Source organism: Callorhinchus milii, unplaced genomic scaffold, assembly GCF_018977255.1.
Source record: "Callorhinchus milii isolate IMCB2004 unplaced genomic scaffold, IMCB_Cmil_1.0 Scaffold1, whole genome shotgun sequence".
In the NCBI taxonomy this organism is placed as follows: Eukaryota; Metazoa; Chordata; class Chondrichthyes; order Chimaeriformes; family Callorhinchidae; genus Callorhinchus; species Callorhinchus milii.
This window is the reverse complement of record NW_024704742.1, coordinates 114,618,445-114,644,980: the sequence shown is the minus strand read 5'-3', so window position 1 is coordinate 114,644,980 and position 26,536 is coordinate 114,618,445. Positions and strand designations below refer to the sequence as shown.

The following is a 26,536-nucleotide window of genomic DNA, read 5'->3' as shown; positions in this document are numbered from 1 at the left end:
AAAGGTGCTAGTCCGGTTACTCCCCAAACCCTGACAACACTCTGAGAAAAGAAGCTCTTTCAAGCCTCTCTTTTTAATACTCTAGTCACAATCTTAAATTCGTGTCCACATGATATTCTTTGTGTAAAATTTCAATTACTCCAATTAGGCAATAATAAAACAGGTGATTTTTTTAATACATAAAAGTGTTCCTTTAAGCAAGAGGAAGAGATGATTCTGAAACAAATCTGGATAAAAACACACTTTTGCATTATTGTTATGTACATGAATCTTCATTTTCGTATAACAACAAAAACAACACGATTACATTTGTATAGCTCCTTTCACGTCGGGAGGACATCCCAAGGCACTGGACAGTGTACAGGATTTCAGACCCGAGCTGGGGTCAGGGGGGCAGAAGGGAGGGGAGGGGAAGGGGGGTGACCAATGGCATGGTTGAAGAGGAGGGTTTTGAGGCGGGACTTGAAGGAGGTTAAGGAGGGGGCGAGGCGGAGTAATTGGGGGATGGAGTTCCAGAGCTTGCGGGCTGAAGGCTCTCCCACCAATGGTGGGGCGGGTTGGTCGGGGGACGTAGAGCAGGCCGGAGCCGGCTGAGTGGAGGGAGCGGGCAGGTTGGTAGGTTGGTAGGCGGGTGGGGTTGGTTGGTAAAACAGTATTTCATGGGATGTTGTTGCTTGCAATTTGTGGTTATTTGTGGAGCTCAGCAATAAACTATTAAACTGGATTTTCGCATACATGACAACAACAAATTGCATTTGTGTAGCACCTTTCTTGTCAGGAAACAGTTTCAAAGCACTGGACAGTTGAGCACCTGCTCTAGGGGTTAGATTTGTGAGCGGTTGGGTCTAGGGGGGGAAGGGAAGATGACTGAAGGCGCGGTCAAAGAGGAAGGTCTTGAGACGGACCTTGAAGAGTAGGAGCGAGGTGAAGGGACTCTGGGATGGAGTTCCAAAGAGTGGGGGCATAAAGGCTAACTCTCCCAAACCATACATAAGCCGAGACAAGGGAAGGTCCCGAGATGAGATAGAAGATGATCGCAAGCAGGAGTGTGACTTTGCATTGGTCGTGGATCTTACAATATTCCCACAACTGTTTATCAAAATGCCATTTCACAGTAGGACAATCCGAATAATACAGACCCCTAATCGGGAAAATAATAAAATGCAATTTAGTACTCAGCTTTAGAGACTGTTTCTGCTTTACCTCAATGTCAATTACAGATTCCTGCTTCTCCACGTCAGTATCCCTGGCAAAAGACTTCATGGCATCGAGGATAGATCGATATCCTACATTTACCAATTAAAGAATATCAAATTATCAAACTGAACTGATACGACATTCTTCACAGTGGCTCAATAGTGAAAGTTCCTCTCATTCTGTTCAACGTATGAAAGGAGTTGCTCTGCTGATGCCTCAGTTGTTGACGTAATTGCTGAGGGAGAGACTCTGCCAAAGAGATCAATGAGATCCCAGGTTCCATCCTTTCTCTGTGCTAAATTAGCCATTATATGCATATACAACAACTTGGATTTATATAGCACCCTCCACGCCGGACGGTGTCTCAGAGGGCTTCACAGTAACGAATCCTGGGACCGAGCCAGGGGGAGGGGTAGGAAGGTGACTAAAGGTGCGGTCGAAAAGAAAGGTCTTCAGCAGGGACCTGAAAGTAGGAAGAGAGGGGGTGAAGGCACGGCCGCCGAGGGTGGAGCGGAGGACTCAGGGGACGAGGAGGAGGCCAGACCCGGAGGATCGAAGGCAACGGGTGGTGTTTTGAGGAGAGGGGAGGTAAGAGAGGTAGGGGATGCAGAGGAGTGGAGGGATTTGAATACAAGGGTGAGGATCTTGAGATCGATCCTCTCTGGGATAGGCAGTCAGTGCAGTCTGGCAAGGACTGGAGTGATCGGGGAGCGGAGTTTGGTGCGAGTGATATATTTGTATATAAATATATATTTGAATCCAAGGCACAGTTTTCTGTATTGTATTTGTAGTTTTTGATTTAAAAAGATCCTCCAAAACGAGCATATGCCTCAGGTTTTAAAAAACAGCTTGATGCTGTTGTAGGGAAATGGTAGGATGGGTGTTCTGGAAGGATGAGATCGGATGCGCTAAAGGCTTAATCCAAACAAGGCTGTGATCTTGTGATTTAGATTCAAGTAAATAAGGTAATCTCAAATAACACAATAGCTGCGGCATTATAATAATTGTCTTCCGTAATTCTGGGTTCAGAGAAAAATTAGCCAAGATTCCCATTTACAATCGCTCTCCTATCACTGAAAATTGTAAAGTTTCCAGCTCTATGGATAATGATCAGGATCAAGTAATATGCCTGATGTGTGGTTTGGATAACCCTATAGAATTTTGTAAGAAACTGGGCAAAATCAAAGTACAAAAATAAAAATCAATAAGAGGATCAGAGACCGAATGGCCTCTTTTTGTGCTGTACGATTCTATGATTCTAAAGATACCCTGCACTAATTGGGGCAGGCTTCATTTCGAATAAGCAAACAGTGTGAATTATTGGATAATCTCGAAAACCTCCATTAGATCATCCACTGCCTTTAGCTTACTCAACTTTCAACTTCTCAAGTCAACAAAACTGTATGAAGAAAAACCTTCAAGTCAGAGCAAACTAGTTCAAAGATACCAAATAAATTATTTATTTCCCTCAAATTCCTGCCTGCTGAAGAACTCACAAACCTGTGCATCTGCAGACATTGCCATCAAAGTTGTCCTCCACTTGTTGAGAGCTGGGAGATGGATTGTTCTTCAGAAACCTGAGGAAGAGAGAGGGAATATTGAAACTATGCACCAGAACCATCAGAATTTGTACTATTTCAGTCAAAAGTCATGCTTCATTCTAAATTGAGAGTTCCGTCATTAAAGTTTTCTGTGATTTATGCAACATCACAGTGATCATTTTAAAACATCCTTTGTGGTAGCAAACAAGCATATATGCAGTTAAACATCAAAGTGTGCTCAAGTATTCAGAGGTCAACTTTTCATTATAAAGTCTCATTCAGCTTTAAAAAAAACATTGCTTTTTCAGTACTGTAACAAAATATCTGCTAAACATTTATAGATTTTTTTGAAATCCTATCTGTGCTTTGCCACATAACAATAAAAAAAACCTTGCGTTTGATATAGCACCTTATCAAGTTGTCAAAACATCTCAAAGCACTTCATTGGATTTATTGCAAACTGCAGTGACTGAAGTGATTTGCAGGCGAATAACAACAACAACAACAACAACAACAACAACAACAACAACAACAAGATTCCATTTATAGAGCGCCTTTCACGTCAGGAGGACGTCCCAAGGCGCTGCACAGTTGGGTCATGACCCGAGCAGGGGGGAAATGGTCAGGGTGAGGGGAGGGAAGGGAGGGAGAGAGGAGGGGGGAAATGGTCAGGGGAGGGGAGGGAGCGAGGAGGGGGGAAATGGTCAGGGTGAGGGGAGGGAAGGGAGGGAGCGAGGAGGAGGAAGAGAGTCGAGAGCTGAAGGCACGGTCAAAGAGAAAGGTTTTGAGACCGGCCTTGAAGGAGGAAAGGGAGGAAGCAAGGCGAAGGCACTGGGGGATGGAGTTCCAGAGCCTCGGGGCTGAGAGGCTGAAGGCCCGACCACCGATAGTAGGGCGGTTGGGGCGGGGGACGTGGAGCAGACCGGAGCCAGAGGAACGGAGGTTACGGGCAGGTAGGTAGGGGGATAGTAGGTTGGAGAGGTAGGAGGGAGCAAGGCCGTGAATGGCCTTGTAGGTGAGGATGAGGATCTTGAAATCAATCCTCTGGGGGATGGGAGCCAGTGGAGACGAGCGAGGGTAGGAGTGATGTGGTCCCGAAGCCTGGTGCGGGACAGTACACGAGCTGCAGAGTTCTGAATGACCTGCAGCTTGTGGAGGGAGGTGCCGGAAGGCCGGCGAGGAGAGAGTTCCCATAGTCCAGCCTTGAGGTGACAAAGGCGTGAACCAGGGTTTCAGCAGCGTGAGGGGTGAGGTAGTGCCGTAATCTGGCGATATTCCGGAGGTGATGGAAGGCGGTGCCAGTTGTGGTGCGGATGTGAGGGAGAAAGGACAGCTCAGAATAATAGATATTATATAAAATCATATTTGATAAAATGTTTTGCAAAAAAAAGCAACAGAAACCCCAAGCAGCAAATGTATAAATTGAACACAAATACTCTCTTCTGACTCCATGAGTTTTTTTTAACCCAATGACGTTTCGTAACATGCATACCTATTCATTAGTCAAAATGATGTGAAATTAGGGTACATTATAGTGCAACTCATAGAGATGTCATCTTGCCCAGAACTGAAAGGAGGGACACCTGAGATAAACTAGCAAAAGCAATGCAGTATTGAAACCAAATCCTTCACAATACCATAGAATGGCTTACGACACTTAGAAAAACACTATATTTAAGAATTTAAGTTAACTGGTATCCTATCGAGTGAACAGACCTGTGACTGGACTAATTTAGGTTTGTTTAACCATTGATCAATTTTGCTGGATTAGGGAGTCAGTCTGCTTACATTGACTTTCTGCTGAAGTTAATGTTTTCCTGATGGTGAGCATCTTTGGTACATGCCCACTTAAATCGCTGATTTTTTGGGGGACAGCCAGGTGTCTGACACATGGGGAAACCCATCACCATGCTTAAGAATATCCAAACCATGCTGAGAATTCTACATGTGTACAGAAGTTTCTCTTTGTTTGAAATGGAATGAGCACGCTCTCCCCTGAGGGGCGCACACTGCTCACTTAATCCTGGAAAGCATTAGACACATACTGCATGAATTAATGCTTAGGGATGTTTGTTAATCTGCAGTCAGTCATCTGATGGCAAACAATGGAACTCGCTCCTTGGCAGATAATGTGTTGATTTCGCTTTGGCAAACATTTCAACACTTTCTTGCCTAAATTTTGAAGCACCAATATTTAAATTAAACATTTTGCCAGGAGGTCAAATGCTACACTGTAGGTATCCTTCAGATAGTCACTTTTTTTCCTTGAGCATTAACTTCCTTCAGCCTCAACTTCCTTCAGCTGAACATCAACAAAATTGAAACCATCCATTTTTGCTCTCACCAGTAGTTTTCTGGCCTCGGACTCAATTCAATCAGCCTTCCTGAGAGCTTGCTCCAGCTAGCTAAACCAGTATGTAACCCTGGGTATTCGTTTGACTCTCAGCTCTGTTTCAAACCTACTTACGGTTCTTACACAGATCGCCATCTTCCATTTCTGAAACATTGCCTGTTTGCATGTCTGTCCCACTAGCAACCACAACTGAAACCTTCATCTTGCTTTCTGTTAATTTGAGGCTTCATTTCTCATCATCTCTCCTCTCTGGCTTCAGTAGCTCCACTCTCCATCAGTTGCATCTCATACAAATCTCCACTGCCCATGTTCTCTCCCACACCAGGATCAACAAGCCCATTAACCCCATCCATTCTCAGCTCTATAGGCTCCCACTACCTCAGCAAATCAACTTCAAGATAATCATTCTGTCGTTCAAATTCATGTCCTTCCACCTGCTACAATCTCCTTCGGCCTCTGCTGTTCTGACTCTAGTCCATGACTTGTTCCTTATTCCCTCCAACCTATCAAGGGTCAAAGCTTCACAATTCTCTACACATTCTCTGGACAAATTCCCATTGCCTTGTGCAAAAGAAGATGGTTTCAGCTCACATGGGAACCTAACCGGTTCTCAATACATGAGACTCTGCAAAGGCCAGTGAACGGCCTAAGGATTTAACCCTCAAACTCACACAGAATCCAGAAGAAAGAAATCAGGCTATCGTGTCCCCCAGCCTATAAGGTCTACTATTGGTGGGCAGGCTTTCTGGCACCCGACAACCGCTCTCTGGAACTCCATCCCAGAGTTCCTCCAATTCACTCTCTCACCAGTAGCCTTCTGGCCTCCCCTTTTTCAAGGCACACCAACTTCAGCCTGGACACTGTCCTGAAGGATTATGCTGAGAAGGGGTGAAGTACACTCTGGTCATGCCCATTTCTCTTCAAGGAAGCAAAGGTCACAATGCAGGTCAAACTTGAGGCATACAAGACCTGTGTGCAAACAGTCCTCCATTACAGATCTGATCTCCTGGGGATGCCTGTTGTAATCATCTGAACTCTAGATATTTGCCTTGCTCCCCCCTATCTCTGCGATCTCCTAACTCTCTACCAACCTGCCCGCTCCCTCCGCTCAGCGAGATCCGGGCTGCTTCATGTCCCCTGACTCACCTGCTACACCACTGGCGGGCGAGCCTTCAGCCACTCTGCCCCCACCCTCTGGAACACCTTCCCGCAGTCCCTCAAAAATCTAAGGAAAACACATCTAGCCATGTTACCTAGTCAAAGGCTCTGGTTGAAAACATTTGAACACTTTAAACGTATTCTTTCAGTTTTTCCTTACTACTCATTAAAATCAGCCACCTGCTTTCATGACTAAAGTAAGAAGGACCTCCAACCAGTTTGTTCCTCACAAACTGCTCGTGCAATCATATGGCGATTCAGACTGAACTTAACGTTTACAGATCCACAAAACCCTGATGACCTTTGTTCACTTGGAGAGACGGTCTTGTTAGACCACTTTGAACAATACTCTACCTCCATCTTCTGACCAGAAAGTTAACTACATCAGCTACATCTGCATTGCTCCAACACTTGAGATACTTAGTTAAATCCAAACCACATAGGAGAAGAATGCTATATAGACCATGGAGGAACTGACAAGTCTTGAAATAATGGTTAACTAACATCACCCACAGGACCCAAGTATATACATCAGGTCAAAATGTGTTTGGCAAAGCCATCTAAAATTAATTTAATACTTACAGATGTATTCTGCTAGAATTACAATAATACTAATCCTTGGATTTGGTAATAGGGCCTTATCATATCACTGAAACGTCTCAAAGCTCTTCACAGAATTTACTCCAAAATATAATGAGTGTGCATTTGTAGGTAAATACTGTAGCCAACTTGCACATAGGAATATCCCACACACAGCCATGAAATGAATAACCAATTTTATCTGCTCAGAACATCAAAGGAAATTCCCTTCACTTTTCAAATAGTACCACGAGATCTTTAACATCCACCTAAACAGGCAGACGGGAGCTCAGTATAATGCCTCGTTTGAAGACCAACTTCTCTGATAATCCAGTACTCCACCAGCACCTCATTGGAATGTCAACACCAACAATAACTTACATTTGTAAACTGCCTTTCATGTCGGGAGGACGTCCCAAGGCACTGGACAGTTAGGGATTTGGACCCGATCAGGGGGTTGGGATCGATGGGAAGTGGAAGGCAGGGAGGGTGGCCGAATGCGCGGTCAAAGAGGAGGTCTTGATACATGCTTTGAAGGAGACAAGGGAGGGAGCAACGTGAAGGGACTGTGGGATGGAGTTCCAAAAGGTGGGGGCAGAGAAGCTGAAGGCCCGATGGTGCGGTGAAGCCGGGCAGGAGATGTGGAACAGGCCGAAGCTATGTTTAGATTATGAGCTCAAAGTTCTGATCTAGGGCTTGAACCCATAACTTTCTGACTCAGTAGTTTGATTGCTACCCAACTGAGCCAGCCTGACATTAGTCCCAAAGTTGGCGTTAACTAGGCAGTCTTATTTTTGTAACATCTCCATCTAGCATGAGACTAGCAAGATGGTAGAAGGCAGACTAGATGAACTTTGTTTTTTTTGTCTATATTACTATGTGCCAAATATAAATTATATGACAGGGGAGTTATTTCTAGGAAGTAGCAGAGAAATAAAAATATATATTTTTTGAAAAAGTAAAACAAGCAATACTCTGAGGAGAAATAAGAACTAAAAATTGATTTATTTGAAAAAAATGGTCGGAGATTACAAATCATTGGCAAATAATGAAGGCAAATCTTAAAATCATATATATTCAAAAATGGAAAAGCACATTTCCATCAGATAATTATTTGGGGAGGACAAGTTTGCACAGCTAATGGGAGAGAGCGGGAGAGTGGGATTGACTTGGATAGCTCTTTTTCAACGAGCCGGCACAGACATGATGGGCCGAATGGCCTCCTTCTATGCTGCATAATTCTATGATTCTACGATTTCAGGAACCATCAAGCACATGTATTTTTCTGTACTTACCCATACATCTGCATGACAAAGCCTGGACTGCAGTACCCACACTGGCTTCCATTGTAATCTGCCAGGCGCTGTTGAATGGGGTGTAAACCCTTCTTTACTGACCCCAATGCCTCCACTGTTATCACCTGATGGTTCTTCATTGACAATAGGGAGCCAATTGGACATAAACACTGCAAAATACGAACATATAAGAACCATTAAGGTTACATAAAGTTACACAGAGAGATCCGACATGGAAACAGGCCAACTAGTCTGTGCTGGTGCTTATAATCCACTCAAACAACCACGCTCTCCTATAATCCTCTATTCCTTTCTCCCTCATGTATGCATCAAGTTCTCTTACACACATTAATGTGTTCTGCTTCAACCATAGTGGNTTTTTGGTCAGCCGGGTGTCTGACACATGCCAAAACCCATCAGAGCAGATTGTGGACATGTGCTAAAACTGCAACTTCCATTTAAATAGCAAGGATAGTGTCTCGGAGCACTATTAATGCAGCATACCATATATCTCAATGATGCCTTCACAACGGAATATTATGAAAGGATAATCTGTTACTTTGGCAAATATTTTGGAGATGAAGAAACATAGTAATAAATATTTAAGTTGAATTTTCCTGTGTTTATGAAGTTTATCAAGAATATCCTATGAAGCACTTTGAGATGGCTCAATGAATTGATAAGGTGCTATATCAAATGCAAGAATTATTAGTATTATTGTATTTTGTCGATAGACAAGATAGAGATGTGAAAAGTTGCCATCTGCCTCTATTATAACCATATATAGAGATTCTTTGTAGATACTGTCCGGAATTCTCACTTGCTTCACCGTTTCTCTGGATTTCTCACCTCTATCTCTTTTCTTATATGTTTTCTCACTATACATAGTTTTCTGATTTAAATTGTGTCTCACAAATGCACTCAACGACAATCTAAGATTCTCTGAGTCCCAGACATGCAATGTTACAAAAATAATAAGGTGGGCATAATTGAAAGACCTCAAACCTGAGTTAAGCTAAGGATCAATGCGTTGATAGGCAAGAATAGCAGTGCTACTATTGCACCTCATAATGTTATGATAGTTCATGGATTCTGGGTGTTCAATCAGCTTTCCATGTTTGACGGGAGACAACAAAATGCAAAGTTCACCAAACTATGTTATCAGCAGGTCCTGCGTGTGCTGTGGCAGTTAATAACATTATTCCACTCCCAATTTTACATTCAAATTTATTTGGATGGGAAAATCATCTTTGAAGAGCTGTAGCCATGAAAGATCCACAAGTAAGAACTACAATGCAGGAATAAAATGAAGAAACACAAATACTGGAAACCCACAGCAGATCAATGAGCAGCTGATAAAAAATAAATAGGCCGAAGGGACACACCAGAAATGTTGACCTATTTTTCTTTTTATATCTCTATCTTTTTCTTTCATATTATTATTATATATTATTATTATTATTATAGGGAACCTCGCTACAACACAGTGCCCTGAGTCCAACAACTCAAAGGCTATGTTATAAGCGATGGGCTAAAATGGCCAACTTCTGGGATGTCACTGATATCACTTCCTGCGTATTACACTCTACGTGTACTATATCCCTGGGCATTATATAATGCTCTCCATTTCAAAAATAGAGTGTAGGAATAGGAGGCGCCATTCAGCCCATCGAGCCTATTCCACCAGTTTATTACATCATGACAGATCATATAACCCTATTTCCTCACACTTAATAGTGTTACCCTTGCTTCCCAAGTATTGATTTATCTCCCTTTTAAAGAATAAATTGGGTTTTAGTTGTAGTAAATCACGCTGAACCCCAGCTATGAAAACCAGGACATTATTGACTAGTTGTGGCCTTACCGAATTGATTGCCTTGACAACTCTTCCAGGCATTATTGGGTTGTCGCATTCAACCACCACAATACAGCTCCCACAGCCACCTTCATGGCACATGGTCTTGGTTCCACGAAGCTGGAGGACGGAGCGCAGGTATTCACTGAGAGGCATCTGCGGGTCCTCATCTTTGACTGTTTTAAAGATTGGCAGAAAATACAAAACAGGTCTGAATAATGACAAGAAACCATGAAGGGAAATAATAATTAATTCCTGCATTTGGTACAGCCCCTTTCACATCAGGAGGACGTCTAAAGCGCTTCACAAAATGACTGTGAAGTGACTGCGTACTTTGTAGGTGAATGCGGCAGCCAATTCGCTCCAGCAATAACAACAATAATAATTAGCAATGTCCCAAAATGAAGTGAATGACCAACTTTAATTGGCGGATTGTTGTCCAGGACACGGTTAACGGTGAGATTTCAAAATGATAATGTCATTGTTAAACACAAACAACTATAAAGACACTTTTTTCTGCATTTTATAAACTCAGAAAAGAGAAATTGCTGAATACTAAGCACCGACTGCAAAACATTCCATTAACGTCATAGGCAGCAATCAATACTTTGTACAATCTTGACAATAAAAAGGAGACCATGCAAAAAATTGTTTTTGCATGTGTGTCATGTTGTCTCGAGAGAAATGTTCTGTTTACAGGGAAAACCCTCTAGGCAATATGAACTTTATATCATGAGGCCGCCTGGTCAGTTGGTAGCATTCTCACCGCTGAACCAGCAAATCGAGGCTTGAATCCCCACACTGGGATTTTAAGTTTAGGCTGAATTTAGTTTAGGCTGATACTCCAATACAGTGCTGGGGAGCGCTACATTGTTGGAAATGCCGCCTTCAAGTGAGATGTTAAACCAAGGTCCCATCTATCTGTTAACAATCCTATGGCATTATTTGAAAAGAGAAGGGAGTTTCTCCCAGCATCTTGGCCAATAATCCCTTAGATAAAATTGGTCATTCACTTCATGGCTGTTTGTGGGACACTGCTGTGTCCAAATTGGCTGTCACTTTCACCTACAAAATAGTCATTACACTTTACAATAAATCAAGTGAAGCACTTTCAGACGTCTTCCCGACATGAAACTCAACGCCGTTCACAAAAGCCTTCACAGAGACAGTGCCGGAAACCGAGCAAAAACAGTGGCGGAGCATGACACTAAGAGTGCCAGGTGCCAGGGCATGCAGGGATTTGAAAATGATGTGAGGATCTTGAAATCTATCCATTTGTTCGGCGATAGGGAGCCAGTGGAGTCTGGCTAGAACTGTTGTGACAGGGGTATGGAGTTTAATACAAAATATGCTGTAAAGTGAATTGACTGTATATGCTGTATAGTACGGGTGAGTAGGACTCTATCACCCCCATCTCGACCCTCCTCTTCGACCGTGCTTTCGATCACCCCGCTTCCCTCCTTGCCATCCACCCTCCCCAATTCCCAGCTCGGGTCCGAAACACTGACTGTCTAGCGCCTTGGGACATCCTCCCAATGTGAAAGGGGCTATACAAATGTAATTTTGTTGTTATTATTGTCATAGGAGGGGAGTGGGAAGTGACCGTAGCCACAGTCAGAGAGATAGATTTTCCAAAAGCTGTCTTTACCGTTATAGAAAACTCCATTCACTCGAAGGTTAAATTGTTGTGGATTCTCTGCTTCTTCTGCCGGGTTGACAATTTCTGACCGGCTAGCGTTTTCTGCCTGGAGCGGTTCTGTTTCAATGTTATTTGTGAGTCGAGCTAAAGCAATGAAATGCGCCACTGGTTAGAGAACAAAGTATGACTGTTGAATCAATAAACCTTGGCTAAAGTTCAATTACTGAAAAGATAATATTATAACACATATTGTAAGTTCAGACAAAACCGCTATGAAATTGGATAGCATAACTGTTTAAAAATAATCAGTTAACTGAGGATTTCAACCATTAAACCTAAGGCAACAAAAACAAAATAAGAAACAGAACCTCTTTAAAACCATTACGTGCCATCTCTGGAACTGTGCACAGGCATCAGTTACTTTAATAATAATAATAATCCTTGCATTTGATATAGCACCTTGTCACGTCTTTGAGACGTCTCAAAGTGCTTCACAGCATATATTGTAAAGTGAATTGACTGTATGTTTTGTGGGCAAAGTGTTGGTTGTATAGAGCACATATTGTGTCAAAGATATCTAATAAATATCTCAGAAAATGTGCTCGAGTCAGAAAAAGAGCTGCAGATTTTAGTGACATGACCACCCAGCATGACTGTCACACTGTTTCTGGAACTCCCAGATGGAGGTGGGAGGGGGGGAAAGAGGGAGAATGAGATGATAGCTGAGGATGAGAGAGGGAGGGTAAATATGAGACAGAAGTGAGAATGAGACCTGGGTGTGAGTGACCGAATGGTGTGAACCTTGGCCGTGTCTGTCCGCAGGCCACTTGACTGGTTGAAATATTGCAAAACGAAGAAACAGACCAGAAGGAAAACAAAGTGGATGAGACTTCAAACTATGAGTAAAGATTCCACCCCCCCACCAAAAAAAAATGAAATCTTTGTTCAGGGTTGAGCGGTAGAAAATGAAATTTTGAATCAACCTACTCACAGCTGTTTTACAAGGCAAGTTAAGTTAATGTTCTATTTCTACATGATCAAATCAATCGTATTTAACATTTCGCATGTTTGATTATTTCATCTAATTCTCTCTCCCCGTTCACCCACTCATGGTTCCTGGTCTGAGCTCGCTTGAGTGCGGTTCCAAGGGCTCTGGTTGCTCTCTGGTACAAGTTCCCAAGTTGACATGGTTCACAATTCAGCATTGTCATTTGTTTATGAGCGTCAACCCACAACACTGGTACATTAAGTACCTCCTATATTCTGAACTCACAACAGTCCAGTCTTGCCCCACTGCCTTTCCAGAATCCCTTTATTTTCATTAGCTCTTTCTTAAAGAGATTTCTTAAAGAAATCTTGTACATCTTCCCTCCTCTAGTCTTTTTTCCCTCTCTGGTCTAGTTCCACAACTTTCTGATTTAGTTTGCTTCCAGATTCATTTCTTCTTCTTTAAACTCGTTCCATTTCTCTTTTTATTTCAAGACACATTGCTCTTTTTCTGGTTATTTCTTCTATTTTGTTCTGCAATATTCCTCATGATGACATTCCCCATTTTTCAAACTTTGATCTTAAGTTCTTTATTTTATTAGACCCAGTTTATTTCAGCTTTATTAACTATTCCTACTCTGAACTCAAAACCTTGGTACTCACATGAATTGGATCCTGTCAAACTGGAAATGGAAAACAAAGAATTTGAATCGAATTGATAGAAAAGGGGAGAGCCCCTTTCGATTCAAATTCTTGGTTTGAATTTGGGGCTCTCCCCTTTTCTGTCAATTCGATTCAACTTCTTGGTTTTCCATTTCTAGTTTGACAGGATGCATTTCATCCCTTGGAAAGTTAGCGTCCTATACAGGTCACCCCTGCCCTAGAATCTGAACTCTTCCCTCCTGCCTTATCACGTCATTGAGACATCTCAAAGCGCTTCACAGAATACACTGTAAAGTGAATTGACTGTATATTTTGTGGGCAAAACGCGGCAGCCAATTGCCCAACAAACAATCGTGGAATGAGTGACCTAATTAATTTTTTTTCAGGGATTTATTAACCGCTTAGGTATACTGTATATATTATAATAATAAGGAAAAATAAATCAGCATTGATCGAGCGACAGCAATAGGCTGTCTTGTGGGACAGGTCTTCAAAACCCAAGACGTACAAATATTAAGGGATTATGGGGAAAGAGCTGGCAAGTGGCATTAGTAAAATAAATGGGTGATACAGAAAAACAAGCAGCAGTTATATAAATTATGGGCTGAAAAGTTGGTTCTGTGCTGAAAATTTCTGTGTCCATGTAAAGCTCTCCTCGTACACAACGCTAGAATCAGCGAGAGCTCACTGTTGCCTGCTAAAATTGTCTGTTGAAGATTTAGAATTTAATAGCTGTGTAATTGAGTGCAGATGCAATCTCACTAATTGATTTTTTTAAAATTCACATTGTCTTAGGCCAGTGTGCTGGGAGCTAAGTGTGAATATTCTCACTGGGAACCTTTCAATAGAGTGCTCTATGTGATATTGACTTTCCCTGATCCTCGGAAAGATTATGTGTGGATACTGTAGGTTAGCAACTAAATCATGTAGGACACAAAGGAAAGACAAATGTTAAGAATATTGAAGACAGGTGGATAAGTGCGTCAATATTATATTTCTTGCATCCAATGATCTGGCCACTAATCCCCCGCAGGGGAAAAAAATATGATCATTCAGTTTGTGACTGTTTGTGGGACACTCCTGTGCACAAATTGGCTGTTCACCTACAAGTACACAGTCTTTAAGCTTTATAGAAAATCTTGAGATGTTTGATGTAACCAAGTGCTTTATCAAATGCAAAGATTATTATTATTTGGCTCAGTAGGTAAATCCTCTTCACCTCTAGGTTCAAGCCCAAAGTGAAAACTTGGAGGTGGACGGTTACTGGACTTATGAAAGAGCTACTTTAGCAGATACAGTGTAAAACCCTTCACTGATCGAAGGGCTGCTGGCATGGTAGAGTATACTTTGTCTCAAAAAAAACACAAAAACATTTCCTATACTTAGAAGCTTTCTGTGGCATAACTGCCGATATCTATTATCAGTCTAAACATTTCACTCTCTCAGAGATCTCATTCTACAGTAATCCCAAATTCGACTTTTTTTTCTCTTCTGTTAATGATGGAAAGATACAAAAGATAAACACATGTATTCAAAATATGATTCTAGTCTATATTTGAGCGCTGTCCACAGCAACTTATCCAGATAGACATAACAACAACAACAAATAACAACTTGCATCTATATAGCGCCCTTCACGCATGGTAGCGTCTTGGAGCACTTAAATGCCAGCATGAAATAAAATTTTCATGGAAACAGCCTTCACATTATACCAAGTAATATAATACAGCCAGACAAGCTTGTCAATCAGCTTGCGGTTGCAAGATGCCCAAACTATTTATCCTTTTGATCCCTGTTTAAGTGATCATTCAGCCAGTTAAAAAGGTATTAATTACCCTATAATATGCTTCTAAGATGAGACTGTTTTTAATCCAATTTTTTAAAATTTGTTCAGTAATGAAACTACTGGTCATCCAATAAAGTGTCCATAGCTTCTAAAACAATAACTTGCATTTGCATACCAACTTTACATAGCATAACATCTGAGTGCTTTACAAAGACGGGTTTGGACAGCGAGGAGAGGAGAGAATGGCTAAAAGACTGATAAGGGTGGGAGGCGAGACAGAGGGGTAGAGGGAAGGAATTGAAGGTGTAGAGGGTAGGGAGACATGCAGCCAGGAGGTAACCGAGGAGAGGGCGAGCGGAGGAGTGTCTAAACCGAGGAAAAGACATAAAATGTTCCTATTCAGTACTGCACTCTGGCAAGGGTTTCACTTATTTCAAATGTCTCCAATTTCCAAGGCATATCTGTAAAAAAAAACACAGCAAAATAAAAGTGGTTTGGTGACCCCAAAAACACATCTGTGGCTCCTCAGGATTGCCTTGACTTCTGACATTTTAGCATGATTAATCCAGGATTTTCCCTAAAATTTACCATGACAGCATTGCAACTCTAGTGCGGAGCTCTGCAGAGTGATTAGAGAAACTATCTTTACAGCCTGAAACTAGGGTTAAAGGGGAACTTCACAAAAGTATATAAAATATTACAATTATAGATAAGTCCAACTCAGACGCTAGTCCCATAGCAAGCCAAGAAAGTACAAACGGTGGATTTGAATGGAAAATAGTGAAAAGTACCTAGATATCAGGAAAACACTTCATAATGTTTAAATGTGGAATAATCTGCCAAGCAAAGCGATAAAAGTAAAATATTGAGGTTATTAAAAGCACAATTATAGGTAAATACTGTGCACTCACCCACAAAAATAGGTGGGTTGTGGTTGCTATTCGAGAAAATAAAAGGCTCTTACCATAGATGTACATCTTAGAAACAGCGCTACATATTACCCGTATTTCACACTACAAACCGCTTAATGTGAGTGTTTTGCACCAGGATTTGAACACCTGTGAAACAACAGTGCAGCCTGATAAATGTATTCCACCCATTTGGAGCTTTCTATCAAAATCGCAAAAGGAATTAACTGTGTCAAGAGAACTGTGCAGAAACATCAGTTTACAACCCGCAGAAAACCTCAATTTGTATTCCAAGGCGTTCTGTCTGCTTCATTCAGGCTTTTTCTGTAAGTCGCCAAGTCTTATAATTGGCATATAAATTCAATATTTACTACACACACAGAAACATTTGATCTTTCTCCCTTCCCACCCCCGCCTCTGCAGCATGGCAAGAAATAATGAAGCCAGAGGTGAAATTTCAGTGAAATATTGAAAAATAACTTGACTGAAAATTAAAAGAAAAAGTGTTGGTCTCTTTATGACTTGCTTGGTCATGGGAAATCTTATGTTATTTAAATGGAACCGGTACAAGGAAAGTATCACCATGTCCATCAATACAGGAGAACTTCTTAAAGTGTGCTCCTTTCTGAACGTATAATAATTGTCACATCTCTGAGCGCTTTACAAAAATGAGGACCACTGAGCAGGTGTGAAGGAAGGGCTTGAGATCACAGACCAAAAACTCTCTTGGCGGACTCGGTAGGCCAGTTCCTAAGCTAAGTGTGTCTAGGACACTGCTGATGACCTCCGGGAAGGCAAAGGCACTCTCTCTCTCTCTCTCAATAAACTTCTCTCTCTCTCTGAAACGCTCTCAATAACACGGACACACTCTGTAACACGTACACACACACTCCGTAACGCACTCACCCTTTCTCTCAGTAACACACACACTCTCCTCAAGAACAAACGCACGCCGTAACACACACTCTCAATACGTAACTGTCAGAAACACATGCACATTCTTTCGGGAACACACTCTCATTAAGTAACTGCCTCTGTCTCTTTGTAACACACACACTCGATGTGTTACACACTCCCCCTCTCTCTCTGTGTTACACACTCCCCCCCTCTCTCTGTGTTACACACTCCCCCCTCTCTCTGTGTGTTACACACTCGCCCCCTGTGTGTGTTACACACTCCCCCCCTCTCTGTGTTACACACTCCCCCCTCTCTCTCTGTGTTACACACTCCCCCCTCTGTGTGTTACACACTCGCCCCTCTCTGTGTTACACACTTCCACCCCCTCTCTCTGTGTGTGTTACACACTCCCCCCTCTCTCTGTGTTACACAACCCCCCCCTCCCTCTCTGTTACACACTCTCCCCCCTCTCTCAATATGTTACACACTCCCCTCTCTTTCTCTCTATTACTCCCCCCTTCTCTTTCTGTGTTACACACTCCCCCCTCTGTGTGTTACACTCCCCCCCTCTCTTATGTGTTACACACTCCCCCCTCTGTGTGTGTTACACAATCCCACCCCTCTCTCTCTGTGTCTTACACTCTCCCCCCCCCCCCCGTTACACACTCCCCCTCTCTCTGTGTTACACACTCCCCCCTCTCTCTCTCTGTGTTACACACTCCCCCCCCCTCTGTTACACACTCCCCCCTCTCTCTCTCTCCGTGTTACACACTCCCCCCCTCTCTCTCTGTTACACACTCCCCCCCTCTGTTACACACTCCCCCTCTCTCTCTCCGTGTTACACACTCCCACTCCCTCTCTGTGTGTTACACACTCCCCCCTCTCTCTCTGTTACACACTCCCCCCCCTCTCTCTGTGTTACACACTCCCCTCTCTCTCTCCGTGTTACACACTCCCACTCCCTCTCTGTGTGTTGCACACTCCTACCCCCTCTCTCTCTCTGTTACACACTCCCCCTCTCTCTCTCCGTGTTACACACTCCCACTCCCTCTCTGTGTGTTACACACTCCCCCCCTCTCTCTCTGTTACACACTCCCCCCCCCCTCTGTTACACACTCCCCCTCTCTCTCTCCATGTTACACACTCCCACTCCCTCTCTGTGTGTTGCACACTCCTACCCCCTCTCTCTCTGTGTTACACACTCCCCCCCTCTCTCTGTGTTACACACTCCCCTCTCTCTCTCTGTGTTACACACTCCCCCCCCTCTCTCTGTGTTACACACTCCCCTCTCTCTCTGTGTTACACACTCCCACTCCCTCTCTGTGTGTTGCACACTCCTACCCCCTCTCTCTGTGTTACACACTCCCCCCCTCTCTCTGTTACACACTCCCCCCTCTCTCTCTGTGTTACACACTCCCCTCTCTCTGTGTTACACACTCCCCCTCTCTCCGTGTTACACACTCCCACCCTCTCTGTTACACACTCCCCCCTCTCTCTCTCCGTGTTACACACTCCCACCCTCTCTCTCTCCGTGTTACACACTCCCACCCCCTCTAATAATAATAATAATAATCCTTGCATTTGATATAGCGCTTTTCACGTCAGGAGGACGTCCCAAAGCGCTTCACAGAACACACTGTAAAGTGAATTGACTGTATATTTGTGGGCGAACGCGGCAGCCAATTGCGCACAGCAATGTCCCACAAACAGTCGTAGATTGAAAATGACCAATTTATCTCTCTCTCTGTTACACACTCCCCCCTCTCTCTGTGTTACACACTCCCCTCTCTGTGTTACACACTCCCCCTCTCTCTCTGTGTTACACACTCCCCTCTCTGTGTTACACACTCCCCCTCTCTCTCTGTGTTACACACTCCCCTCTCTGTGTTACACACTCCCCCCTCTCTCTCTGTTACACACTCCCCCTCTCTCTCTGTGTTACACACTCCCCCCCTCTCTCTCTCCGTGTTACACACTCCCACCCCCTCTCTCTGTGTTACACACTCCCCCCTCTCTCTGTTACACACTCCCCCCTCTCTCTCTGTGTTACACACTCCCCCCTCTCTCTGTTACACACTCCCCCCTCTCTCTCTGTGTTACACACTCCCCTCTCTGTTACACACTCCCCCCTCTCTCTCTGTGTTACACACTCCCCCCTCTCTCTGTTACACACTCCCCCCTCTCTCTCTCTGTTACACACTCCCCTCTCTGTTACACACTCCCCCCCTCTCTCTGTGTGTTACACACTCCCCCCCTCTCTCTGTGTGTGTTACACACTCCCCCCCCTGTGTGTGTTACACACTCCCCCCTCTCTCTCTCTGTGTGTTACACACTCCCCCCTCTCTCTCTGTGTTACACACTCCCCTCTCTCTGTGTGTTACACACTAACCCTCTCTGTTACACACTCCCCTCTCTCTGTGTGTTACACACTAACCCTCTCTCTGTGTTACACACTCCCCTTCTCTCTGTGTGTTACACACTCCCCCTCTCTCTGTGTTACACACTCCCCCCCTGTGTGTGTTACACACTCCCCCTCTGTGTGTGTGTTACACACTCCCCCTGTGTGTGTGTTACACACTCCCCCTCTGTGTGTGTGTTACACACTCCCCCTGTGTGTGTGTTACACACTCCCCCTCTGTGTGTGTGTTACACACTCCCCCTGTGTGTGTGTTACACACTCCCCCTCTGTGTGTGTGTTACACACTCCCCCTCTGTGTGTGTGTTACACACTCCCCCTGTGTGTGTGTTACACACTCCCCTTCTCTCTGTGTGTTACACACTCCCCCTCTCTCTGTGTTACACACTCCCCCTCTGTGTGTGTGTTACACACTCCCCCTCTGTGTGTGTTACACACTCCCCCTCTGTGTGTGTGTTACACACTCCCCCTCTGTGTGTGTGTTACACACTCCCCCTCTGTGTGTGTGTTACACACTCCCCCTCTGTGTGTGTGTTACACACTCCCCCCCTCTCTCTCTCCCCCTCCCGTGTTGTTGGCTCCCGGTGCCGAGGCCGCGGACCGGGGGTGCGGGTACAGAGAGCGGCCCGGGCCCCCCTCCCTGCCCCCGGGGCCCCTCTCCCGGGCCCCCCCTCCCTCCCTGCCCCCGGGCCCCCCTCCCCCCCGGCCCCCCCTCCCTGCCCCCCCGGGCCCCCCCTCCCTGCCCCCCCGGGCCCTCCCTCCCTGCCCCCCCGGGCCCCCCTCCCCCCCGGCCCCCCCTCCCCCCCGGCCCCCCCCTCCCTGCCCCCGCGGGCCCCCCTTCCCTGCCCCCCTCCCTCCCTGCCCCCCGGGCCCCCCCTCCCCCCCGGCCCCCCCTCCCTGCCCCCCCGGGCCCCCCTCCCTGCCCCCCGGGCCCCCCGGGCCCCCCTCCCTGCCCCCCGGGCCCCCCCTCCCCCCCGGGCCCCCCCTCCCCCCCGGGCCCCCCCTCCCTGCCCCCCGGGCCCCCCCGGGCCCCCCCTCCCTGCCCCCCGGGCCCCCCTCCCCCCCGGGCCCCCCCTCCCCCCGGCCCCCCCTCCCTGCCCCCCCGGGCCCCCCCTCCCTGCCCCCCGGGCCCCCCTCCCTGCCCCCCGGGCCCCCCCTCCCTGCCCCCCCGGGCCCCCCCTCCCTGCCCCCGGGGTCGGGCCGCCGCCACTCACTGAAATGCCAGGAGCCGCAGGAGCACCGACCACAGTCACTGTCCTCCATGTCTGCCATCCCGCCCCGGCCTGACAACCACAGCGCCTCCTGCTGGGCCCCGAGAGACCTGCACCCACAGGGCAGTGTGGGCACAGGGCACAGGCACAGGGCAGTGTGGGCACAGGGCAGTGGGCACAGGGCAGTGGGCACAGGGCAGTGTGGGCACAGGGCAGTGTGGGCACAGGGCAGTGTGGGCACAGGGCACAGGCACAGGGCAGTGTGGGCACAGGGCAGTGTGGACACAGGGCAGTGTGGGCACAGGGCAGTGTGGGCACAGGGCACAGGCACAGGGCAGTGTGGGCACAGGGCAGTGGGCACAGGGCAGTGTGGGCACAGGCACAGGGCAGTGTGGGCACAGGGCAGTGTGGGCACGGGGCAGTGTGGGCACAGGGCAGTGTGGGCACAGGGCAGTGTGGACACAGGGCAGTGTGGGCACAGGGCACAGGCACAGGGCACAGGCACAGGGCAGTGTGGGCACAGGGCAGTGTGGGCACAGGGCAGTGTGGGCACAGGCACAGGGCAGTGTGGACACAGGGCAGTGTGGGCACAGGGCAGTGTGGGCACAGGGCAGTGTGGGCACAGGGCAGTGTGGGCACAGGGCAGTGTGGGCACAGGGCAGTGTGGGCACAGGGCAGTGTGGGCACAGGGCAGTGTGGGCACAGGGCAGTGTGGGCACAGGCACAGGGCAGTGTGGGCACAGGGCAGTGGGCACGGGGCAGTGTGGGCACAGGGCAGTGTGGGCACAGGGCAGTGTGGGCACAGGCACAGGGCAGTGTGGGCACAGGCACAGGGCAGTGTGGGCACAGGGCAGTGTGGGCACAGACACAGGGCAGTGTGGGCACAGGGCAGTGTGGGCACAGGGCAGTGGGCACGGGGCAGTGTGGGCACAGGGCAGTGGGCACAGGCACAGGGCAGTGTGGGCACAGGGCAGTGTGGGCACAGGGCAGTGTGGGCACAGGGCAGTGTGGGCACAGGGCAGTGTGGGCACAGACACAGGGCAGTGTGGGCACAGGGCAGTGTGGGTACGGGGCAGTGTGGGCACAGGGCAGTGTGGGCACAGGGCAGTGTGGGCACAGGGCAGTGTGGGCACAGGCACAGGGCAGTGTGGGCACAGGGCAGTGGGCACGGGGCAGTGTGGGCACAGGGCAGTGTGGGCACAGGCACAGGGCAGTGTGGGCACAGGGCAGTGGGCACGGGGCAGTGTAGGCACAGGGCAGTGTGGGTACGGGGCAGTGTGGGCACAGGGCAGTGTGGGCACGGGGCAGTGTGGGCACGGGGCAGTGTGGGCACGGGGCAGTGTGGGCACGGGGCAGTGTGGGCACAGGGCAGTGGGCACGGGGCAGTGTGGGCACAGGGCAGTGTGGGTACGGGGAAGTGGGCAGGGGCAGTGTGGGCACAGGGCAGTGTGGGCACAGGGCAGTGTGGGCACAGGGCAGTGGGCACGGGGCAGTGTGGGCACAGGGCAGTGGGCACGGGGCAGTGTGGGCACAGGGCAGTGTGGGCACAGGGCAGTGTGGGCACAGGGCAGTGGGCACAGGGCAGTGGGCACGGGGCAGTGTGGGCACAGGGCAGTGGGCACGGGGCAGTGTGGGCACAGGGCAGTGTGGGCACAGGGCAGTGGGCACAGGGCAGGCCATCTATTGATACAATGACCATCACAACTGACCTGTGCCTGGGTTGGTAATGAACGCTCGGTGCATTGCTTCACAACAAACCCTCAGATTATTCAGTGGTATTTCTGTACGAGTGCAGAATCGCAGTCAAACAAAACGACAGTTTGATGTGCTGATCTGCACAGATGTCGGCTATCTGTGTGTCACTGGGACACTGTATGTTGCCAACCAGGAGACCATTAGACATTCCACAGCAGTGGAAAACCAATTTTTATCCTCAGACCTGAATGATTGAAGGAGGTCAGCAATTCAGCGCTTCCTGTTTTGTTGGCTCTGTTCCGAAATACTGAGAAGACTTTTGTAAAAGGTCAGCAAAGCTCTTCAGTTATGTAAGTTTTGAAACACAGTTGGATTGATGACAGCTCAAGAAACCAAGGGAACGTCCGAGGAACCATTTTAAGTCTTAAGTAGAAAACACAATGTCAGAAAAGGCAAATTCTTTGGTACTTGCCAAAACAGTGTCAGTTCTCTCTATTTACAATAGGAGGTCAGTGCAGTTGGTGAACTGTGCAGTTTTTCTTTCAAAATGGAAATAAATCAATGAAGACAAGGATACTCTCCCAAAAAATGAAAACTTGTCCCCAGATAGTCTTCAAAATAGAATTTTACAATTCTACAAATTTACAACTGCTTACAGTGTGTGCTCTGGCAATTTTACAAAATGTGATGAAGCAGTTCAATTTGTTATAATAATAATAATAATCCTCCCATTTGGTACAGCGCCTTGTGTCGCTGAAACATTTCAAAACGCTTTGCGGAATATACTGTAAAGTATATTTTGTAGGCGAAAAGTGGCGGCCAAGTGCGCACAGCAGTGTCCCACAAACAGTTGTGGATTGTTACACAAAATTAATAAAAGCCATTGTATCCATTCAACTCCAAAATACACAGCCACTGCATTTAACAGTAAATCTTGTGAAGCGCTTTGAGACGTTCTCCTAATGTGGAAGGCACTATGTGAGATGGAAGGATTATTTATTAGTGTGGCCTCTATATAAACATGAAAAACATCCTTCAGCTTCAAAAGCAACTCAAGAAAAAGTTACCTCAAAGGTAGGACTGGTAAAAGTGCAATCGTTTGTAATGAAGCAGAGAAAGAATCTTTCACTGACACATAAGGAAAGGAAGTACCCAAGGAAGAAAAATAATCCTTGGGTCTCTATAGTCTGTTGAAGGTCTACATGAAGGTCACAAACTGAAAACACTGTCAGCATGGTTCCAACCTTGAACAAACCTATTCCTATTCAGAAAGGCAACACAGCTAAATTGTTCAGTTGGTCTGGAGAGAATTATTATCTGCACAGAAAAAGGGTGATCTACGAAGTCTGAGCAATCAATTGTATTAGGTGTTAATACCATGGCTCTCTTAATTAGATATCCTTAGATTTGACACAGCACCCATAAACGTCAAAATGCTTCACAAGGGAATTGCTGTCAAGTGCAGTGTAGGCATAGCAGCAGTCATTTTGCACACAGCTAGGTTCATCAAACAGTCATGAATTGAATGACCAATTTATCTGAAGCATTGTTGGTGAGGACACCGGTAGAAACTCCTTCCTCTTTACGAACAGAGTCATATGATCTTTAATAGTCCACCCAGAACAAGGACTACTGTTCCGAAGGACAGCATTTAACTCTGTACTGTACTTGCCAGTCTATGAGCTCATAAGGCTTGAACCCAGAAACTTCTGAATCCAAAGGCTGAAAGACAGGATAACCCACTCAAGACAGATCTATTGAGAGTCACTCACCTGCTTTTTCTTTGTATCCTTTTAGAGCTTAATTCTTTCATATATTTGTCTAATTGCCTTTTAAAAGCTATTGTGGATTCTGCTTCAGCCATTGTTTGTGGCAGAGCATTCCATATCAGGTCTAACTCAGTCAGTAGCACTTGCCCCTCTAAGTGCTCTAAGTCACTACCCCATGTGAAAAGCGCTATATACTGCAAAATGCAAACAAAATTGTTGTTCAATCAGAAAATTGTGATTTCAAGCCCCACATCGGGACTCAGAATCCATAAGCTGACACTCACAGAGTATTTAAGGGAAAGCTAGATAGGTACATGAGGGAGAAAGGAATAGAAGGTTATGCTTGAAGGCTTAGTTGAGGAAAGGCAGGAGGAGGCTCATGTGGAGCATAAACACCGGCATAGACCAGTTGGGCCGAATGGCCCGTTTCCGTGCTGTATATTCTAATGTGTTCTATCCCCAGTTTCTCCAGTCTCTTCTTATAGAGTCTTCTTATGGAGTCCTGTAGCTCAGGGGTTAGAGCACTCGCTTTGCAAGTGAGAGACCTGAGTTCAATTCCAGGCACAGGGCGAAACCTTGGGCAAGTTTCCTTACTCCACACGCTTAATAATAATCCTTCCAAAACCAAAAACAATAATAAATTGGTCATTTTCAATCTATGACTGTTTGTGGGACATTGCTGTGCGCAATTGGCTGCCGCGTTCGCCCACAAATATACAGTCAATTCACTTTACAGTGTGTTCTGTGAAGCGCTTTGGGACGTCCTCCCGATGTGAAAAGTGCTATATCAAATGTAAAGGATTATTATTATTATATTATTATTATAAGTAAAGGTTCTCATCCCTGGTATCAACCTAGTCAATCTCTTCTGTACGCTTTCATAACCTTAACATCATAACTTTGAGGTCTTGGATATCTAACAGTCATTTTGTAGGTCATTCTGAAGTGCACTGTGATATTGATTTGAAAGAGATCAGATACCTTTATACCTGCTCATCATGTGGCCACATTTCTAGGTAAATTGTGAGATGCTGATCTTTGTCAAATCACATCTCTTTGTGCATCACAGAATTTATATAGTATAAAAGGAAGCCACATAGTCCGTCATGCCTGTGCTAGTGCTAGCTCCCTCACTGGATCCAGCTATTCTAATTCCATTCCTCTGCACTTTCTCAATACCTTTTAATGGGTGAAAATTGCAGCCCCTGAAGTGGTAATTATCACCACTGAGAGTTATCACATTGTTGATGAATAATGTACAGTCAACGTGATCAGTCGATAACTGAATACACTGATTCCATTAGCACCATTGAGCCCAAAACCAGAGGTTAACAATTCTTCTAACCTCCATTCTTCTTCTGGTGATATTTTGCTTAGTTTATTCTCAATTTATGCTCTCTTGATACCCACTCACTAATCAGTGTAAATAGCCTTGATTTACTCTGTCAAAACCATTTATGGTTTTAAGGAAAATCAGTGACAGTGATGTATTAAACAATGTTCTCTGAAAGAAGCTTTTGATATTCCTGACAAACTGTTTCATCTTGCCTGATATGGGGAATCTAGTAAATCCCTGGATATAAATGACTATGTTCCTTGGAGAAATAGTTGAAAAATGTCCACAGATAGATGTCCTTTTTAAGAAACCAATGGCAGATAATTGTCAGTGTGGTTGAAAACATGCTGAAGTGGTGTAACCACTGCATAACAACAACAACTTGCAATTGTATAGCTTATTTCATGCCGGATAATGTCTAAGAGTGCTGAGACATTGGGAAGAGCTCCCCATAACATGAATGTTTTTCTCCAGGTTTCCCCACATCTGTCAATGGCAATGTATGAGATTTCAGCTCTGAGACAATCTTGGGTCAGACTCAACGTCTCACAATGTACATGTGGTATACAGCACCTGGTGAATGGTACCATTTAATGCATAGCAGTAAATCTCAATTAAATGCAAAATTGAATCCTATTTAACTATTAACTAGATAATATGTTTCACTTTGACACACAGTGGCAAATACACAAAGCATTCAACGGATGAAGGCAAACAGTTGTAAAAGTTAACTGGAAGAGAGCAAATGTCTCAAAACTAAGCAATATCTCACTGTATCCCAGTAGGTACTCTATCTCAAACAGCATCAAACGTTTAGACATCAACGATTGGCTGGAGAAATGGTCCGGAAAAGAAGGTTTCCGTTTTCTGGACAATTGGGACCACTACTGGGGGAGGTGGGATCTTTACCTTGAGGATGGGTGACACTTAAGCAAGGCAGGGGTGAGCTTCCTTGCCAAGAGATTATCAAATGCTATAGGGGTGGATTTAAACCAGTGTCGAGGGGGGATGGGTATCCAAGGATAAACAATGGATTAGAGATTAGAGGAAAAAGACAAGTGGGAAGTGTAGAGCAGGTACAAGCGGACAATTTCCTCAAATGCATGTACCTAAATGCACGTAGCTTAGGGAATAAGGTTGATGAGCTGCAGGTACAACTGGCCGTAGGGGGTTACCATGTAGTGGCAGTAACCGAGACATGGCTCAAGCCAGGACAGGAATGGGAGTTAAATATTCCAGGATATAATGTGT

The 26,536-nt window shown here is 45.8% G+C and overlaps 1 protein-coding gene across 1 annotated transcript in view; it reads right to left on the bottom strand.

Moving 5' to 3' along the window:
• Positions 1–20,562, bottom strand: part of LOC103182679 (xanthine dehydrogenase) — a 58,812-nt gene extending 38,250 nt beyond the window's left edge. Inside the window, exons 1-6 of the mRNA XM_042334557.1 lie at positions 20,489–20,562; positions 11,627–11,761; positions 9,988–10,154; positions 8,124–8,293; positions 2,698–2,774; positions 1,204–1,286 (exon numbers count right to left, since the gene is read on the bottom strand). Of these exons, the coding sequence (XP_042190491.1) occupies positions 1,204–1,286; positions 2,698–2,774; positions 8,124–8,293; positions 9,988–10,154; positions 11,627–11,761; positions 20,489–20,546 (690 nt within the window). The 5' untranslated portion in view covers positions 20,547–20,562. The remainder of the gene's footprint in view (positions 1–1,203; positions 1,287–2,697; positions 2,775–8,123; positions 8,294–9,987; positions 10,155–11,626; positions 11,762–20,488) is intronic.
• Positions 20,563–26,536: the final 5,974 nt, after the last annotated feature.